Raw genomic sequence first — 13,912 nt, 5'->3', positions numbered from 1 at the left:
TTAAATAATAACCAATACAGAGGTGAAATTGATCAAGGTAACAATGGCTCTGAATGCACCTATTATTGTTGTTATTGAGAATAGAAGCACGTCAAAATATCTGCTGGGGAAATATTCCATTCATTATGAAAATTCTGATTAGTGAAGCTTTTGTCAGTAGATTAATAGTTGATTGACTATTCATCATCATTTTTAAAACCCAGCTTTCTGTATTTTTTCTCTCCTTCTCACATATTATTTCTCTCTCAACTCTCCTTCCTTCCTTCTCCCCGCTTCATCAATTACCAATCAATAAACCAGCGTTGGCAAGATGTCAATGAGCTGTCATCTAAGTTCCTATCTCTTCTTTTTGACATCAAACTGTGCTTTCTGTCTTACTCAGTCGACGCGCTTTCTCCTCCTCAGGCTCCCCAGACACCCGGTAATGAACTCGCCAGTGGTCAGCATCTCCGTCTACAACAACCAGACGTTTGTGGCCGGACACTTGGACCAGCCCATCCTGCTCGAGTTCAAGCTGCTGGAGACGGCCAATCGCAGCAAGCCCCTGTGTGTGCAGTGGAACCACAGCAACCAGTGAGGACCGATTACCTTTACACACGCACACGCACACACACACGAACACGCACACACACACACACGAACAGACACACACACACACACACACACACACACACACACAAACACATAAATCGGGGCAGTAGGGCTGGTTACTGTGAGTTAGCTTGTCGTACTGTGTGACGCTTCACATTGTATTGAGATGAGAGATTTCCTGCTGTGACAAATGGCAATATGTATTATTGTAATGCATTACAATAAGTCTTTTTAGTGAAGCCATGTGTGTGGGGCCGTGTTCTAAATTCTGTAGGTTTAAATGGAAATGTCACAAACTTTGACAGGGAGCTGAAGGCGAAACTACTCACGTCACTGATGATTCATACTAAATGTGTCACAAAATGACAGTATTTTTGGATCAAAATATAATTTATAGGTGAGTCTCTGGTTTGGTTTTAAGTATAAAATGCCTTTATGGCAGCCAAACTATACACTTTTGTACTCGCAGACCCGCGATAGTATGAAAGGCTCAGTTGTAGGCAATAACGATAATAAAGATCAATGAAGATTAATTACACCCGTGTGTTTCCTGTTGTAACGGTCGACTTGTCTGCTGTGAGAACTGTTTTTTATTTATTCATCTACGGACGCAGTGCTGCTCAGTGGACGCTAAAGGTGAAATTAAACGGTAGTGGAGTGATGCTGTCTGCCGAACCGGTTCCTCTTTTAAATTCACAGAGGGGCTTTACCATTGTTCATATGAGCACCTCCACCTAAATCACAAAATGCCAATGTGTTGTGTTCCCTTTTCACTCAGTTCCACACATGCTCACTGACAGGAGAGAGCGTGGAGTCCTTACCGCACACACCAGCAGCATCAGTGGACTGTGTTTGTGTCTTTGTGTGTTTTCATAGTCCGTCTCTCTGTGCAGGTATGAGCTGGGAGGCTGCTGGACGGTCAGGGACTGCATGGTGGTGTACAGGAACACCTCCCACGTCCGCTGCCAGTGCCAGAGACTGGGCACCTTCGGTGTGCTGATGGACAGTTCCCACAGAGAGGTCAGGGGACGCGTGTATATAGACGTACATATATTTATACATCCATTCTATATGCATCTCTATCTAAATGAGGCTCGTGGATTCAGTGTGCGTTAAGCCTCGGTGACCATGCTGTGTTTTTCTGCATTCGTCCTTCTTTTCTTCATTTGGCGGGTAATTGCTTGCGATGTAATCGGTGTTAAAGTCTGAAATCCCAGAGAAGGAATCCTGCTTGACATTCTGAAGGCTAAAGGAAGTCCCGTTACAGCTGTGGACCCATTCACAGCTTAATGCAAACCCGCTGCCCGTCCTGCCCGCAGCATACTAAGCGATGATGGACCAGATCTTGACGTTTGAGATTGGAAACTCAGACACCTCGTGCCTTGTGATGAATTTAAAGTTGCACATTGCCCTGAATACCTCAGGTTTACTTTGTATAATCACTTCCAATAAGATGCTTGTTTGTTATCATTAGTCCAGAGCAACGAGAAGTGGGCTTACCGGTGATATGCTCAATCTGCCCTGATACAATTCTGAAGGTGTGATGTTTACTGGAATGCTCTCTGCACGCGAAGGCAGTGATCCGAATAAACGTCATGCTTTTGATACTACCGGTTCTCCAGCTCGACTGGTGTTGGATTCGCCTGCTTACTCTTATTTTCTCTTTCCGTACGTTCAAAACCTTTTTAATGTTTAGCAAATTACAAAGCAGCCGTATATTATGTGCAAAAACCCCAAATGTTAGATGCCATAATTAATGACAACTTGCGACCGGCTGGTGCAGTTTCGTTTTCTCAAATACTTTCCGATCAATTCATTTCATTTTCCCGTGTGTGTTTGAGCAGCAGTTGGAGGGGGATCTGGAGACTCTGGCCCTGGTCACATACTCCTCTCTGTGCGCCTCCATGCTGGCCCTCCTCCTCACGGTCCTGGTGCTGTCCTGCCTCCGAGGCCTCAAGTCCAACACCAGGAGCATCCACTCAAACACAGCGGCGGCCATGCTTTTGTCCGAGCTGGTGTTTCTGCTGGGGGTCAATCAGACGGAGCAACAGGTAGATACCTGTGGGGGGTTGTGGAAGTGTTTGTTCTGTCATATATTTTGCTTTCCTTCCTGCCTCTTGTCCATCACCGTCCCTTCAGTACACAACTTTAGAAAAAACTTGCTTTGAACTTCAGAATTGCCTCATTCCTAGCCACTTATGGTCGAAGGTGTTGCAGGTTTTTGTTGAAGGTGTACTTAGCTCTGGGCAATATGACAATATGTCATATTAAATGAATAACTCAATGAAAATTTAGGGACATTATCGTAGGGTTTGCTATTAGTGCTTTTTTGACACCATGAGATTTTTGAGTGGACGAAAGCAGATGGCAGGCCAGCTGGATCATTAACAAAATGACATCACTTAACCGTAATAAACCTTTAAAACGGGGAAAAGATGTGACACGTGTGTCATATTTACGATATCCAAAATCTGAGATGATAGAGTCATATCTAAGAGTACTCACCTTTAATCCACTGCCTTCCTTCTTTATACTGTAGAACATAATATAACTGTTACAGCTCTAAAGTCTACATCAAGACATCTTTTTACCGTTCTTTTGCTATTAATCCTCCGTATTACATCCTGCTCACTTGTGCGTCTCCACATCATGTGTGCGTTTTTCTGCCTACCTACTGCGACCTTCTGGAACTCTTCTGCTCAATACTTCCTCCTCCTCCATCCCCTTTCTCTTGTGTGTGTGTGTGTGTGTGTGTGTGTGTGTGTGTGTGTGTGTGTGGAACAGTGAGTCTCAGGCAGAGGGTACTCCAAATACGTGCTCGCTCAGCATGAAATCCAATTAATTAAGCTGTATCCCCCCACAAAGTTGCCTGTACGGCTCTTAACGGTGGGGCCGGATAGTTCTAGCTGAACAATATGTTCTCTTATTTATGTACATCATGCTCGGGAGAGCATGTTAGTGCTCGCAGCAGTTGTGTGTGTTTCTGTGCACACATGTTTATACATGCTTGTGCACAATTTAATATTTCTTTTTTTTAGTGTGTAACTATTGTGGTGTGCGCGCGCGCGTGTGTGTGTTTGTGCGAGTGGGAAATTCATTGTCTGGCTGTGTTCCGAGGCGGATGCTATTTCAGTGTCGTCTCTGGCTGCGTCGATGGGAATATGTGCTGAGCTTCTTTTAGCCTCATCCGGGGAGCACGAGTCTGCTCTCCCTAACTTGAAGATGTGGAGGGCTGAGCTGCAAAATGATTTCAGTGTTTATTCCTTTTTCATTAGAGTTTTGAAGTTTACATTTCAGGCTTTTAACAGCTCTCATCTAGTGTACTGTAAGACTGCAACACCTTAGTGATGTCATAGTTTGTTTTAATTTGCATTTGTATGTATAGTTGATTTGTCATCACATCACCAACATGAATATTCAGTATCTGTCCTGTTGGCCGGTTGCAGTCAAACCTCCCATAATGAGTTATATATATATTCATCTTGGTCTCAACTGCACGTGAGGTGTATATCGCATTCATAGCCTCTCTGGTTATTACGTCATTGGTTATTAAAACAGAGGATAGATCTGCACAAGTAATGGACATCTAGTGTGATAAGAGTCAACATTCATTTACTATTATTATTTATTTTCATGTGGGGGGCATCTTCTCCTAGATTCTTTGTTTCATCCTTTGAACTACTGTCACATACAGCAGTGAAAAGGAAAACGCTTGTGCGGAGTCTATTTTAGGTAAAGAAACAAAAGGCGTGTGGTGCCAGTCGTATTTTGCCCGTGGGGGGGGGCGGCGGCGGCGTGTCGCTTCCTTTGCCGTTGTGCCCTCTGCGGCTTCACTCCCACATCCACGGATCACAATGTAGAGCCCCGTCTTACTGACATAAATTTTGCATGATTGGATGATTCAGAGGACCAAAATAAATAAATCAACCATGGGCCAAACTCTCTCCAAAATAAATGAAAAATAAATAAAATTCAGTTATATTTTCTTTATTTATTGCTGTTTTTACTCATGTAAACTTGTCTATGTTTAACGAACGCTTTCATACACTTTGCCTCAGTTAACACACTCTTGGGTGTTATTACTACAATTCTGAATTATAAATATATATTTCTGAGCATTTCCCGGAGACCGTCTGCAATTCACATTGCTAATTAAATCATGAATGTCTTTTACTTCATCGCTGACACCTGCCAGGTTTTTTCCAAAGACGAGTTGGCTGCTGGCCAAGATCTCTGCTCCGCACGCGTCACAAAATCAATACAACGCAATAGATTGCATTACTCTGCATCTTTTTATTCTGCTCGTCCCTCCCTCCTCCTTCTTCTCGTTTCTTTTCCTTCTGATGGTTTCCGGCGTCGTCCGCCGTGATTCCCTCACCTCACCTAACTGTCTTTCTCTCCTCCAGTTCTTGTGTACGGTCGTGGCCATTCTCCTGCATTACTTCTTCATGTCCACCTTTGCCTGGATGTTCGTGGAGGGCCTTCACATCTACCGCATGCAGACCGAGCAGCGCAACATCAACTACGGCGCCATGAGGTTTTACTACGCCATCGGCTGGGGCGTGCCCGCCATTATCACAGGTGACGTTGACCCGCGTGCACGCAGGCGGTTGGTGTCTGAGGCGTGTGTGCGCGCATCAACGCCCTCGCCGCGTTCATTCACGCCGACGCGCTTCGATGCGCGTGCAACGACGCGCGTTCACAGCGGGTCTGACGGTGTAGATAAGGGTTCAGTGACATTTTAATATAGAGATAGAAATGCACGCACACACAGGCGCAAGCAATTTCTTCCCTGACACACACAGTAAGAAAGTCTCCCTCCTTCTTCACAAACACACACATTAGCAGTTCCAGGCTGGATAGAGCTGTCGGCTCTATCTGTGGATCATTGAGTCGTGCACACACACACACACACACCGACCGCTGTCTCACCTTGCCTCAAGAATGGATCTGTCTGCCACCACACACACACACACACACACACACACACACACACACAATGGTTGGCAGCATGTGTTTTCCCACCGGGTCGGAGGGGCATATAATCTGTCCATCCGTCTTCATTCAGACCCTTTGTGTCTTTCTCGCGTCTGCAATTCAATTTTAAAATTATTCACGTTGTCACAACTTTGACACTTTTCCAAACAAGGAGTGAAGGCTTCCCAGTTTACGCCATAAATCTCCCAGTGACCCAGTATAGCGACGTCGTAAGGCCTGGTCATGTGGTTGAAAAAAGGGTGGCTGAATAAAGAATTTATCGCCGTGGTTAAACCAACACTGGTTGTGTGGTTCCATTATTATGTGTGCGAGAAAATGATTTTTTTTTTTTTATCACAATATTAGTTAATATAAAAAAAAACACAAAAACAGTTATCTTATATCATTTTTTTTGTTTGCTAGTATCATTGTGGGATGGTAATGACCCTGTCATATCACTTCTACTGGAAATTATTCAATCTTAAGAAACGGCACATCATGGACTCCCCGAAGCCATTCGGATAATCCCTGCCTCTCTCGTCCTGTCTGATCGTCCTGTGTGTGTCCTTGCTGCAGGCCTGGCGGTGGGCCTGGACCCAGAGGGATACGGGAACCCGGACTTCTGTTGGATCTCCATCTATGACAAACTCATCTGGAGCTTTGCTGGTCCTATAGCCATCGTCATACTGGTAACTGTCCCATGTCTGTTAACGCTAAACCAACGCGCAATGAAAGTGACAACGGAGCTGTTGATTAATTCTCTTCTTTGAGAGGAACTTTGGTTATGTTTTTGTTTGCCTTGAAAATATCATGCCAACATAAAACACCGTGCAGATAAGCTCTGCTTTCTAGGCTTGAAAATGAACATTCCAAATAGAAATATAGAGTTATTCATTAATATACTTTGACAATGTGAATTCCCTTTTTTTAATCTGGCCTTTTTTTCCGTCTTTGCTTCTTTTGAAGTCATTCATCTATTCTGCAATTTATTTTGACATTCACTTATCTGCGTATTTTCTTACACTGTTTGAGAAAAGGAACCCGAACAGAAAAAAAACAAGTCATGCCCTTGAATGTCTTGTATCGGTTTTCCCTTCTATAGATGACCACATTTTGGAATCCGTTGAACACCGCTGATTTTATTGATTTCCCTTTTTTCAGATGAATGGAGGTATTTTCATGATCGTAGCCAAGATGTCCTGCAATCCGTCTCAGAAGGAGACTAAGAAGCTCCCTGTCATGTGAGTACCCACAATAATGACTCATTCCCACAAAAGTGACTTGTTGGCTGTTTTTAATCCTGTAAACGTGTATAGAGATGTTACTGCATGAAGAGGAACATGCTCATGTCAAGAAGCTTTTCCTGAGTCCGCCTTAAGCGCGCCACGTTTTAACACCAAACACATTAGTAACACATTACAAACCGCCGCCGACACTTAAGAAACTGATTATTTTTGTTTGCTGGTGAGCGAACTACATGCGTCTCATTCAGTTACTGCTGATTTGATGAAGAATGATCCTGTCAGGCCGTGTTATTGATCGGTTCACATGTGCATAAACGACAGTTGCCTGTGTGTCAGTATTCATCCTATGCTATTACTCCTCTATACGCACGTTCTAACTCCCTTTTTTTCTTTTCTGTCTTTAAATGTCCTCATAATCCTAGATCATTTTACATTGTTGTGGTATCACAAGCAAATGCACACAGTAGGGTTGGTTACATTTGTTTTCAAATGTTACACTAGCTCCTGCTGGCTAGTTAACGAGTTAAATAAAACAAAGAAACCAGAGTAATCATTAAAGTGTGAATGCCAGTCAAAGCTCAACCGCCTCATTATCTCGCACGTCCACGTTGAACGCGTAAAGATGCAACACGTTGATGTTGTCTGTCTCGTCTTTTGTCCAACCTGACCTTTGTGTTTCTCTGCCCAGTGCTACTATTCGCAATGCCTTCCTGCTGTTGCTGGTGGCCACCTCCACCTGGCTGTGTGGTCTGATGTCAGTGAACAACAGCATCCTGGCTTTCTACTACATATTCAATGTCCTCTGCCTCGTGCAGGTATGAACCAAGTGCTTGTTAATATATAGAGACGTGGCTCTACTCTGACTCACCTTCCTTCTGCTTTACTGAAATGCTAAAATACTGGCTTAATCTGTGTCCTTCCACCGTCTCTCTCTCTCTGCCAGGGTTTGTCGGTGATGCTGGTCTTCACTGTGTTCAACTCGGAGGTTAAGGAGGCGTGGAGCGTGGCCTGTTTGGGCAAGAAGAGCCCTGGAGAAGACCAACCGAGACCCCCACAGAACGCCGTGAGTAACAAACGCAACCGGCCTCCCGCCACGTCCAGGTTTTTCTGCAGCTCATGTCTGCTAATATCCTAACGTGATGCACCATTTCTATATAAGCTGTGCATCGTCCCTGAGCCATTTACTATGTTTTATTCTGTGTTCTCTTTCCTCGATGCACATTCTCACTTATTAGACCAGCACAAATGCCCTCCTGCCTCTCATTGCTCCTTCCCTCCATCCACCAATCCATCTTTCCTGTCCTTCGTCTCCTCTCCTTCTGCCTTCAGGGGTTGTGGCTGACCCAGATAAGACAATATACTGACCAGTGGGGGTCTGCTCACTCTGAGGTCCATTTCTACAAAAGCCCTGTGCAGTGTCTATTTAGAGAGCGTGTGTGTGTGTGTGTGTGTGTGTAACCCTGTCCCGTCTTCACATCTTTGCTTCACTCTCTTCTATTGTGTGTGTGTGTTTTAGCTCACTGCACTCTTAGGTCTCTCTCATTGTCTCTCCTCGAGAAAGAGAGTGCATGGTCACCTATTTATCCCCACTTCTATCCAGTGAGTTTCATGTGTAGCCTGGGTGTGTGTGTGTGTGTGTGTCTATGTAAGAAAAGACGTGTTAGTTTGTACGTTGTTCATTTCACCCTTTAAACCCTCCTTTCCTCTGTCGCTCTTGTTATCCATGACTGACACATGTGGATTCAGAATTACTGACCTTTCCAAAAGTAACAGCCACATATACTTGTTTCTACCATTGTTTCTAGCTCTGTTACCACTGTGTGGTGCATTGTCTATGAGCACGGTGACCTCTTACAGTTTGGGAGGCAGAAATCTTGACCCGCTTCCAGACAAGCAGCTTCTGCTCCATTAGCCTCCTCCTTTTTATTTATTTTTCCCCGGTCACCATTCAGACACGATAATAGCTCCCGCAAATCCCGGGGCACTATAGTGAAACATCACGGGCGGTTGCTTTTCAATGATATTAAAGTCTTGATGGAGTTCTAAAATGATAGCCATCTATAATAGTACTCAGTGAAATGGATAAAAAAAACAAAGTCCTTTATGAGAAGGTGAATTATGATAACATAAGAAGGTGCCCATTATAATGTGACCTTAATACCCATAAAGGTAGAATGCACACTCTTGATACTTTGCAGTATTTGTTGTAGCGACACAACATTCAGTGCACTTTTTTTGAAAAACCATCATGATTTCATTTTTCATTAAGAACTGTGTTTTGTACCGATCCGTGTCATGGTTAAAGTAACACTCTCCGCCCTGTAATGTGTGTTTGTGTGCGTTTAGGGTCAGAACCCCTATCACAATGCATCTCTGTTGGAGCAGAGTGGGCTGCACCGCATCACTCTGGGAACCTCCACCATCTCCTCCGTCAGCTCCGCCAGGTATTTAAATACACAAAGGTTCATACATACGTGCATGATGTGTGCATTACTTACAGCAACAAACTCGAAAAATGAATTGAAAAGAAAGCTTCCACACCTTTGCTTGGAGATTAGAAATGGCATAGTTACTCCTGCAGATCAAACCGTTTTAATGGCAATAATTTGCAAGTGATGAAATTGGACTCATTCTCTGGGGGTTTAAGAGAAAAAGCTTCTGGGAGGACGTTCCCTCGCTAACAGACACCCTGTCGCACATTTTGTGGGTCAGTGGGGTAAAGATGAAGTTGATTGGATGGAACAATGCACTGTAGTGTATGTAGAGCAAGACTAATGTACTCTGAGTGCGCTGTGGTTATGGCTGAGTGACTGTCTTCATGTGTGTGTGTGTGTGTGTGTACAGTACAAACTTTACATGTGTGTGTGGATGCCCTCTATCTTTAATCTAGATCAGCCTGCGTGACCATGAACACAATATACAGTGTATCTGTGTGTGTCTTGTGTGTGTGTGTGTGTGTGTGTGTCCTCACTTCTCTCTTCTTTCCCTGCTAGAGAAAATCTTTTAGCTCGTCAGACTCTGGAACAAAACATCGTCCACCCCGGAGCGACTGACCTGGACGTGGCCATGTTCCACAGAGACGGAGGTGAGCGCACAAACACCACCGTGCACACGGACGCACACTCTCAACCAGCAGCAGGGACAAGTTCTCCCGTCTTTGCACCCTCGTTTGGCTTTTTTTTCTTTTTTTTCTCATTCCATACAAATGTAAAGGTCAAGCCCACATCACAGAGAATGACAACACGTTAACTCCTCCTTCTCCCAGGTGAGGACTCCGACTCCGACTCGGACCTCTCCATGGAGGAGGAGCGCAGTCTCTCCATCCCTTCCTCCGAGAGCGAGGACAACGTCCGACTGCGTGGCCGCATCCAGCGGCGATTCAAGCGCTCCAACCATGGCGAGCGTCTGCTCACAGAGCCCGCCCACAACGGTACCAAAGGTAGACCGCCACTTAAGTTGCTAATCTCATTTCTGCGTCTTCGCGGATTTCCTCTCAGAAAAGGCCGTGCTGTTGAAGTGTCTTCCTCAAGGACACTTGAGGTTTTGATTGGAGTAGGGGTTTGGGCTCGGGGCGTCTTTGTTGGAGTACTGCGCCATCATCCCCTGTGCAGGTTGGTGGCTTCTGGAGTGTGTCCAATTTCACTTTGGATGAGAAGCACAAGTCACCATGGGCGGGTTGCCTGTCAATCACAAGAGCAGCATGTTTGGACTCACAATGTCAGCTTTACTTTCATTAAGTCTCCAGTTAACCAGACCTGCGCGTCTCCGTGCTGGTTGTGTGAACACACACACACACACACACACACACACACACACACACACACACACACACACACAGACAAACAAATAAGAACCTTGTTTCAAAGGAAGTCCACTCTTTTTATCTCAGATATGTTCAATCAAGGAAGATGTGTGTCACAAAAACACACACACACACAAATAGGGGAAATGTCAGTGTTGGTAGTCATGAATAACACATGAGTTTGTGCACCTAAAACTATGTGATGTAAATGTCATGCATACACAGTGCTCCGACAAAGGTTCCACTGGAGGAAATGCCAGATGTGCAAATCTATAAATCCATGGAGGTAATCAATTCTAAGCTTAATTAGCCATCTGGATCAATGAACTCTAATGCAGTACGAACAAATGGAGGAGGATCGGATCCAGATGGCCACTACAGTCCAACCAATTTATCGCTGCAGCCAAACTGAAGCCTTTTTAGTGAACGTGGCATTTTGAGGATGGCGACCTATTCGCTGTGACAAAGGATTAAAGCCCCGATCGATTCAGCTCAACAGACGACTGCCGAGTGCCGGAGAACCAAAGCAGATCATCGATTTTTTTATTTACCTGTTGTTATTTAAAACTGAAGTCTAACAATAAGAACAACATGTGTCTTTCAGAGTAAGCTCTTAACGTCGATGGTGAGATGGAATAACTAATGATCATTCTATTTCTTCATGGAGATTATTCTTAATTGTCCCATAATTTATCAATAAAATTGGACAAAATAAACAACGTGAAGCCGTCGCTTTTGGCTCAGACTTTTATTTCCCTTTTTGTTTTACTTTAATAATTCATTACAAATAGTTGAAAATGGAATGAATCATTAGTTGCTGCCCTAATGGTAACATTTTGACAAAATGTGGGTGACCTAACCCGCGACCTGTTTGGGGATGATGTCAAAGTGTTGACAATCAAAGAACTTCTCGATGTGTCAAATGGCTGCAAAGGGAAGACAATAGATGTTTGTACATTAAGATGAATTCTGCCTGTCCACTACTCTCGTGTCGACCAATGTGTCAGTTATTTCATGTGGAACACATCCTATTTGGTTGGATGTCTGTTCTGTTTGTTGGGAGGCGCACAAGGCAACAAAATGAAAAACAATGCTGGAAATTTAAAAAATGAATATGAGCCATAAGAACACATCGGCATCGTAACTGGTGTTAAGTGGCTTAAATAGTACATTATTCAGTGATGACAGCAATGACAGGGATTTTTGTCTTAATGTCTTAAAGATTTCACCAATAACCTGAAAGTTTTGTGTGTGTGTGTGTGTGTGTGTGTGTGTGTGTGTGTGTGTGTGTGTGTGTGTGTGTGTGTGTGTGTGTGTGTGTGTGTGTGTGTGTGTGTGTGTGTGTGTGTGTGTGTGTGTGTGTGTGTGTGTGTGTGTGTGTGTGTTGCAGATCTGGATGGCAACGACCTCCTGTCCTACTGGCCTGCTCTGGAGGAGTGCGATACACACAGCCTTCAGAAGTGGGGCTCGGAGCGCCCCCTGGGGGCAGATTACAGCAAGGACGCCGCCAACAACAACCAGCAGGACGCCGCGCTCACCAGTGGGGACGAGAACGGCCTCACCCAGACCAACCGGCACCGCAAGGGTGAGAAAAACACAAGCAGAGGGCACGCTGACATGGCGGGATTTTTTTTTTAACTAGGCGCGACTCCCCCTCATGGAGTCAACCGAAGATTTGATCCAGAGAGCTCGATTCTCGCAGTCAAATCGTTGTAGTGCAAGTGAATGTCATGTAAGGAAACCGTTCGTCATTTATAGGTCTGTGTTTATTTATCAGAGGAGTCCCATAACAATGAAATACAAACACACACACTGTTCATTTTTGTGAACGATTGTAACATGTATCGTAGAAATGATTTACCGCCACAACCCGCTAAAGAGTTGAGTCAGTGGCCCCCACAGAGAACGACTGAAACAACACTGGAAAGCTCCTCGGTAATGCACAGGAAAGTGTGTGCTCTATGCTGAGAATACATACATATACAATTGGCTTATGCTCGCCTACACACAAAGGTGCAGAGACACACTGGGGTTAAGTGATGACGGGAAATACAGGCCCATCGATATTAATCAAATTATGCTGTCCCAAAGCATAGGGAAATATTTGTGAAACTGTTATTGGACAAAGTCCATGAGCGCCTATTTCCCCGTCTCAGGTATCCTGAAGAATCGAATCGGCTGTCCCCCAGCACTCCAGGGTCTTTCCACCGTGGGCCGCGTCCCTAGTGAGCTCAACTGGTACCGAACCTCTACTCTGGGCCACCGGGGCGTTCCCGCCGCCTCGTACGGTCGCATGTACTCTGCCACGGCCGGTGCCAGCGGAGGTTCCGGCTCGCTCTCTCAACCGGCTTCCCGCTACTCCTCCAGGGAACACCTGGACTCGCTGTCCCGGAGGCAGTTGTCCAGGGACCCGCTTGGGAGGCAGACGGTTGGGGGGTCGAGGGACCGACTGGACTCCCGGGGTTCCAGGGACAACCTCGATCTCCTACCCAGGAGGAGGGAGCTGGGACAGGGTGCCGGGCTGGGGGGACTGGGGCTGGATCACCAGCGAGTCTCATCGTCCAGGGAGAACTTGACGGGATCCAGGGACAGACTGGACAACCACCACGCGGGCAGCGTCCACGCCTCGAGGGAGGACTTGAGTGGGAACGGGGGAGCGGTCGGGTTGGGAGTGGAGGGCTACCTCAGCGGGTCCAGGTCGCACCTGAACTCGCTAACTCGGCGGCAGGCCTCGTCCCGAGAGCACCTCGGGGGGGCTCTGATGAGCAGCCGGTCCAGGGAGCAGCTGGAGACCAACGGGGGCGGAGCCCAGGCTCAGCCGTGTCGGGAGTGGCTCCGCACGCTGCCTCCCCGGCAGCCCTCGCACCCGGACCAGCCTCCCTCCTCCTCCCCTCCTCCCCCCATCTCCGAGGAGCCCCACCAGGAGCATCACCCGGCTCACATCAGAGGGCGACTGGACTCTGCGCCTCCATGTAGGTACCCGGGTCAGACTGTGCCCCAGGTCGCAGGCTCTAGTCCCAACCCGCTGGGCCGACAGCCGTCCAGCGAGCACCTGGATATTCTGTCCTCCATCCTGGCGTCCTTCAGTTCCTCCGTCCTCACTCCTCCCCACGCCGCCTCGAACCCTGGGCCCAATGGCTCCGCCCATGGGCCCTCCCCCTCCCCGCCCCAGTCAGCCACCTCCCACAGCATATCTGAAGTCTCCCCCGACTCCGAGTAAGTCCTTGTGGTTTTGAAAACAGTCGGCCTGCACTCGCCCTCTCCTGTCCCTTTTTCCATTTGATGTCCTGTCCTTCGT

The 13,912-nt window shown here is 46.3% G+C and overlaps 1 protein-coding gene across 3 annotated transcripts in view; it reads left to right on the top strand.

The window, feature by feature from the left end:
* The window catches only part of celsr3 (cadherin, EGF LAG seven-pass G-type receptor 3), a 74,052-nt gene that overhangs the window by 56,705 nt on the left and 3,435 nt on the right, over window positions 1-13,912 (top strand). For 2 of the 3 annotated variants that reach the window (XM_040192708.2, XM_078093256.1), the window contains 13 exons: window positions 406-573; window positions 1,485-1,611; window positions 2,436-2,642; window positions 4,998-5,172; window positions 6,145-6,257; window positions 6,730-6,809; window positions 7,501-7,627; window positions 7,756-7,875; window positions 9,159-9,256; window positions 9,806-9,897; window positions 10,078-10,251; window positions 12,005-12,199; window positions 12,771-13,830. In XM_040192708.2, the coding sequence (XP_040048642.2) occupies window positions 406-573; window positions 1,485-1,611; window positions 2,436-2,642; window positions 4,998-5,172; window positions 6,145-6,257; window positions 6,730-6,809; window positions 7,501-7,627; window positions 7,756-7,875; window positions 9,159-9,256; window positions 9,806-9,897; window positions 10,078-10,251; window positions 12,005-12,199; window positions 12,771-13,830 (2,736 nt within the window). The remainder of the gene's footprint in view (window positions 1-405; window positions 574-1,484; window positions 1,612-2,435; window positions 2,643-4,997; window positions 5,173-6,144; window positions 6,258-6,729; window positions 6,810-7,500; window positions 7,628-7,755; window positions 7,876-9,158; window positions 9,257-9,805; window positions 9,898-10,077; window positions 10,252-12,004; window positions 12,200-12,770; window positions 13,831-13,912) is intronic. The other variant, XM_078093265.1, reaches the window with a different exon arrangement.

Source organism: Gasterosteus aculeatus, chromosome 2, assembly GCF_964276395.1.
Source record: "Gasterosteus aculeatus chromosome 2, fGasAcu3.hap1.1, whole genome shotgun sequence".
Lineage (NCBI taxonomy): Eukaryota > Metazoa > Chordata > Actinopteri > Perciformes > Gasterosteidae > Gasterosteus > Gasterosteus aculeatus.
The sequence above is the reverse complement of the archived record's forward strand: the minus strand, read 5'-3'. Positions and strand labels throughout refer to the sequence as shown.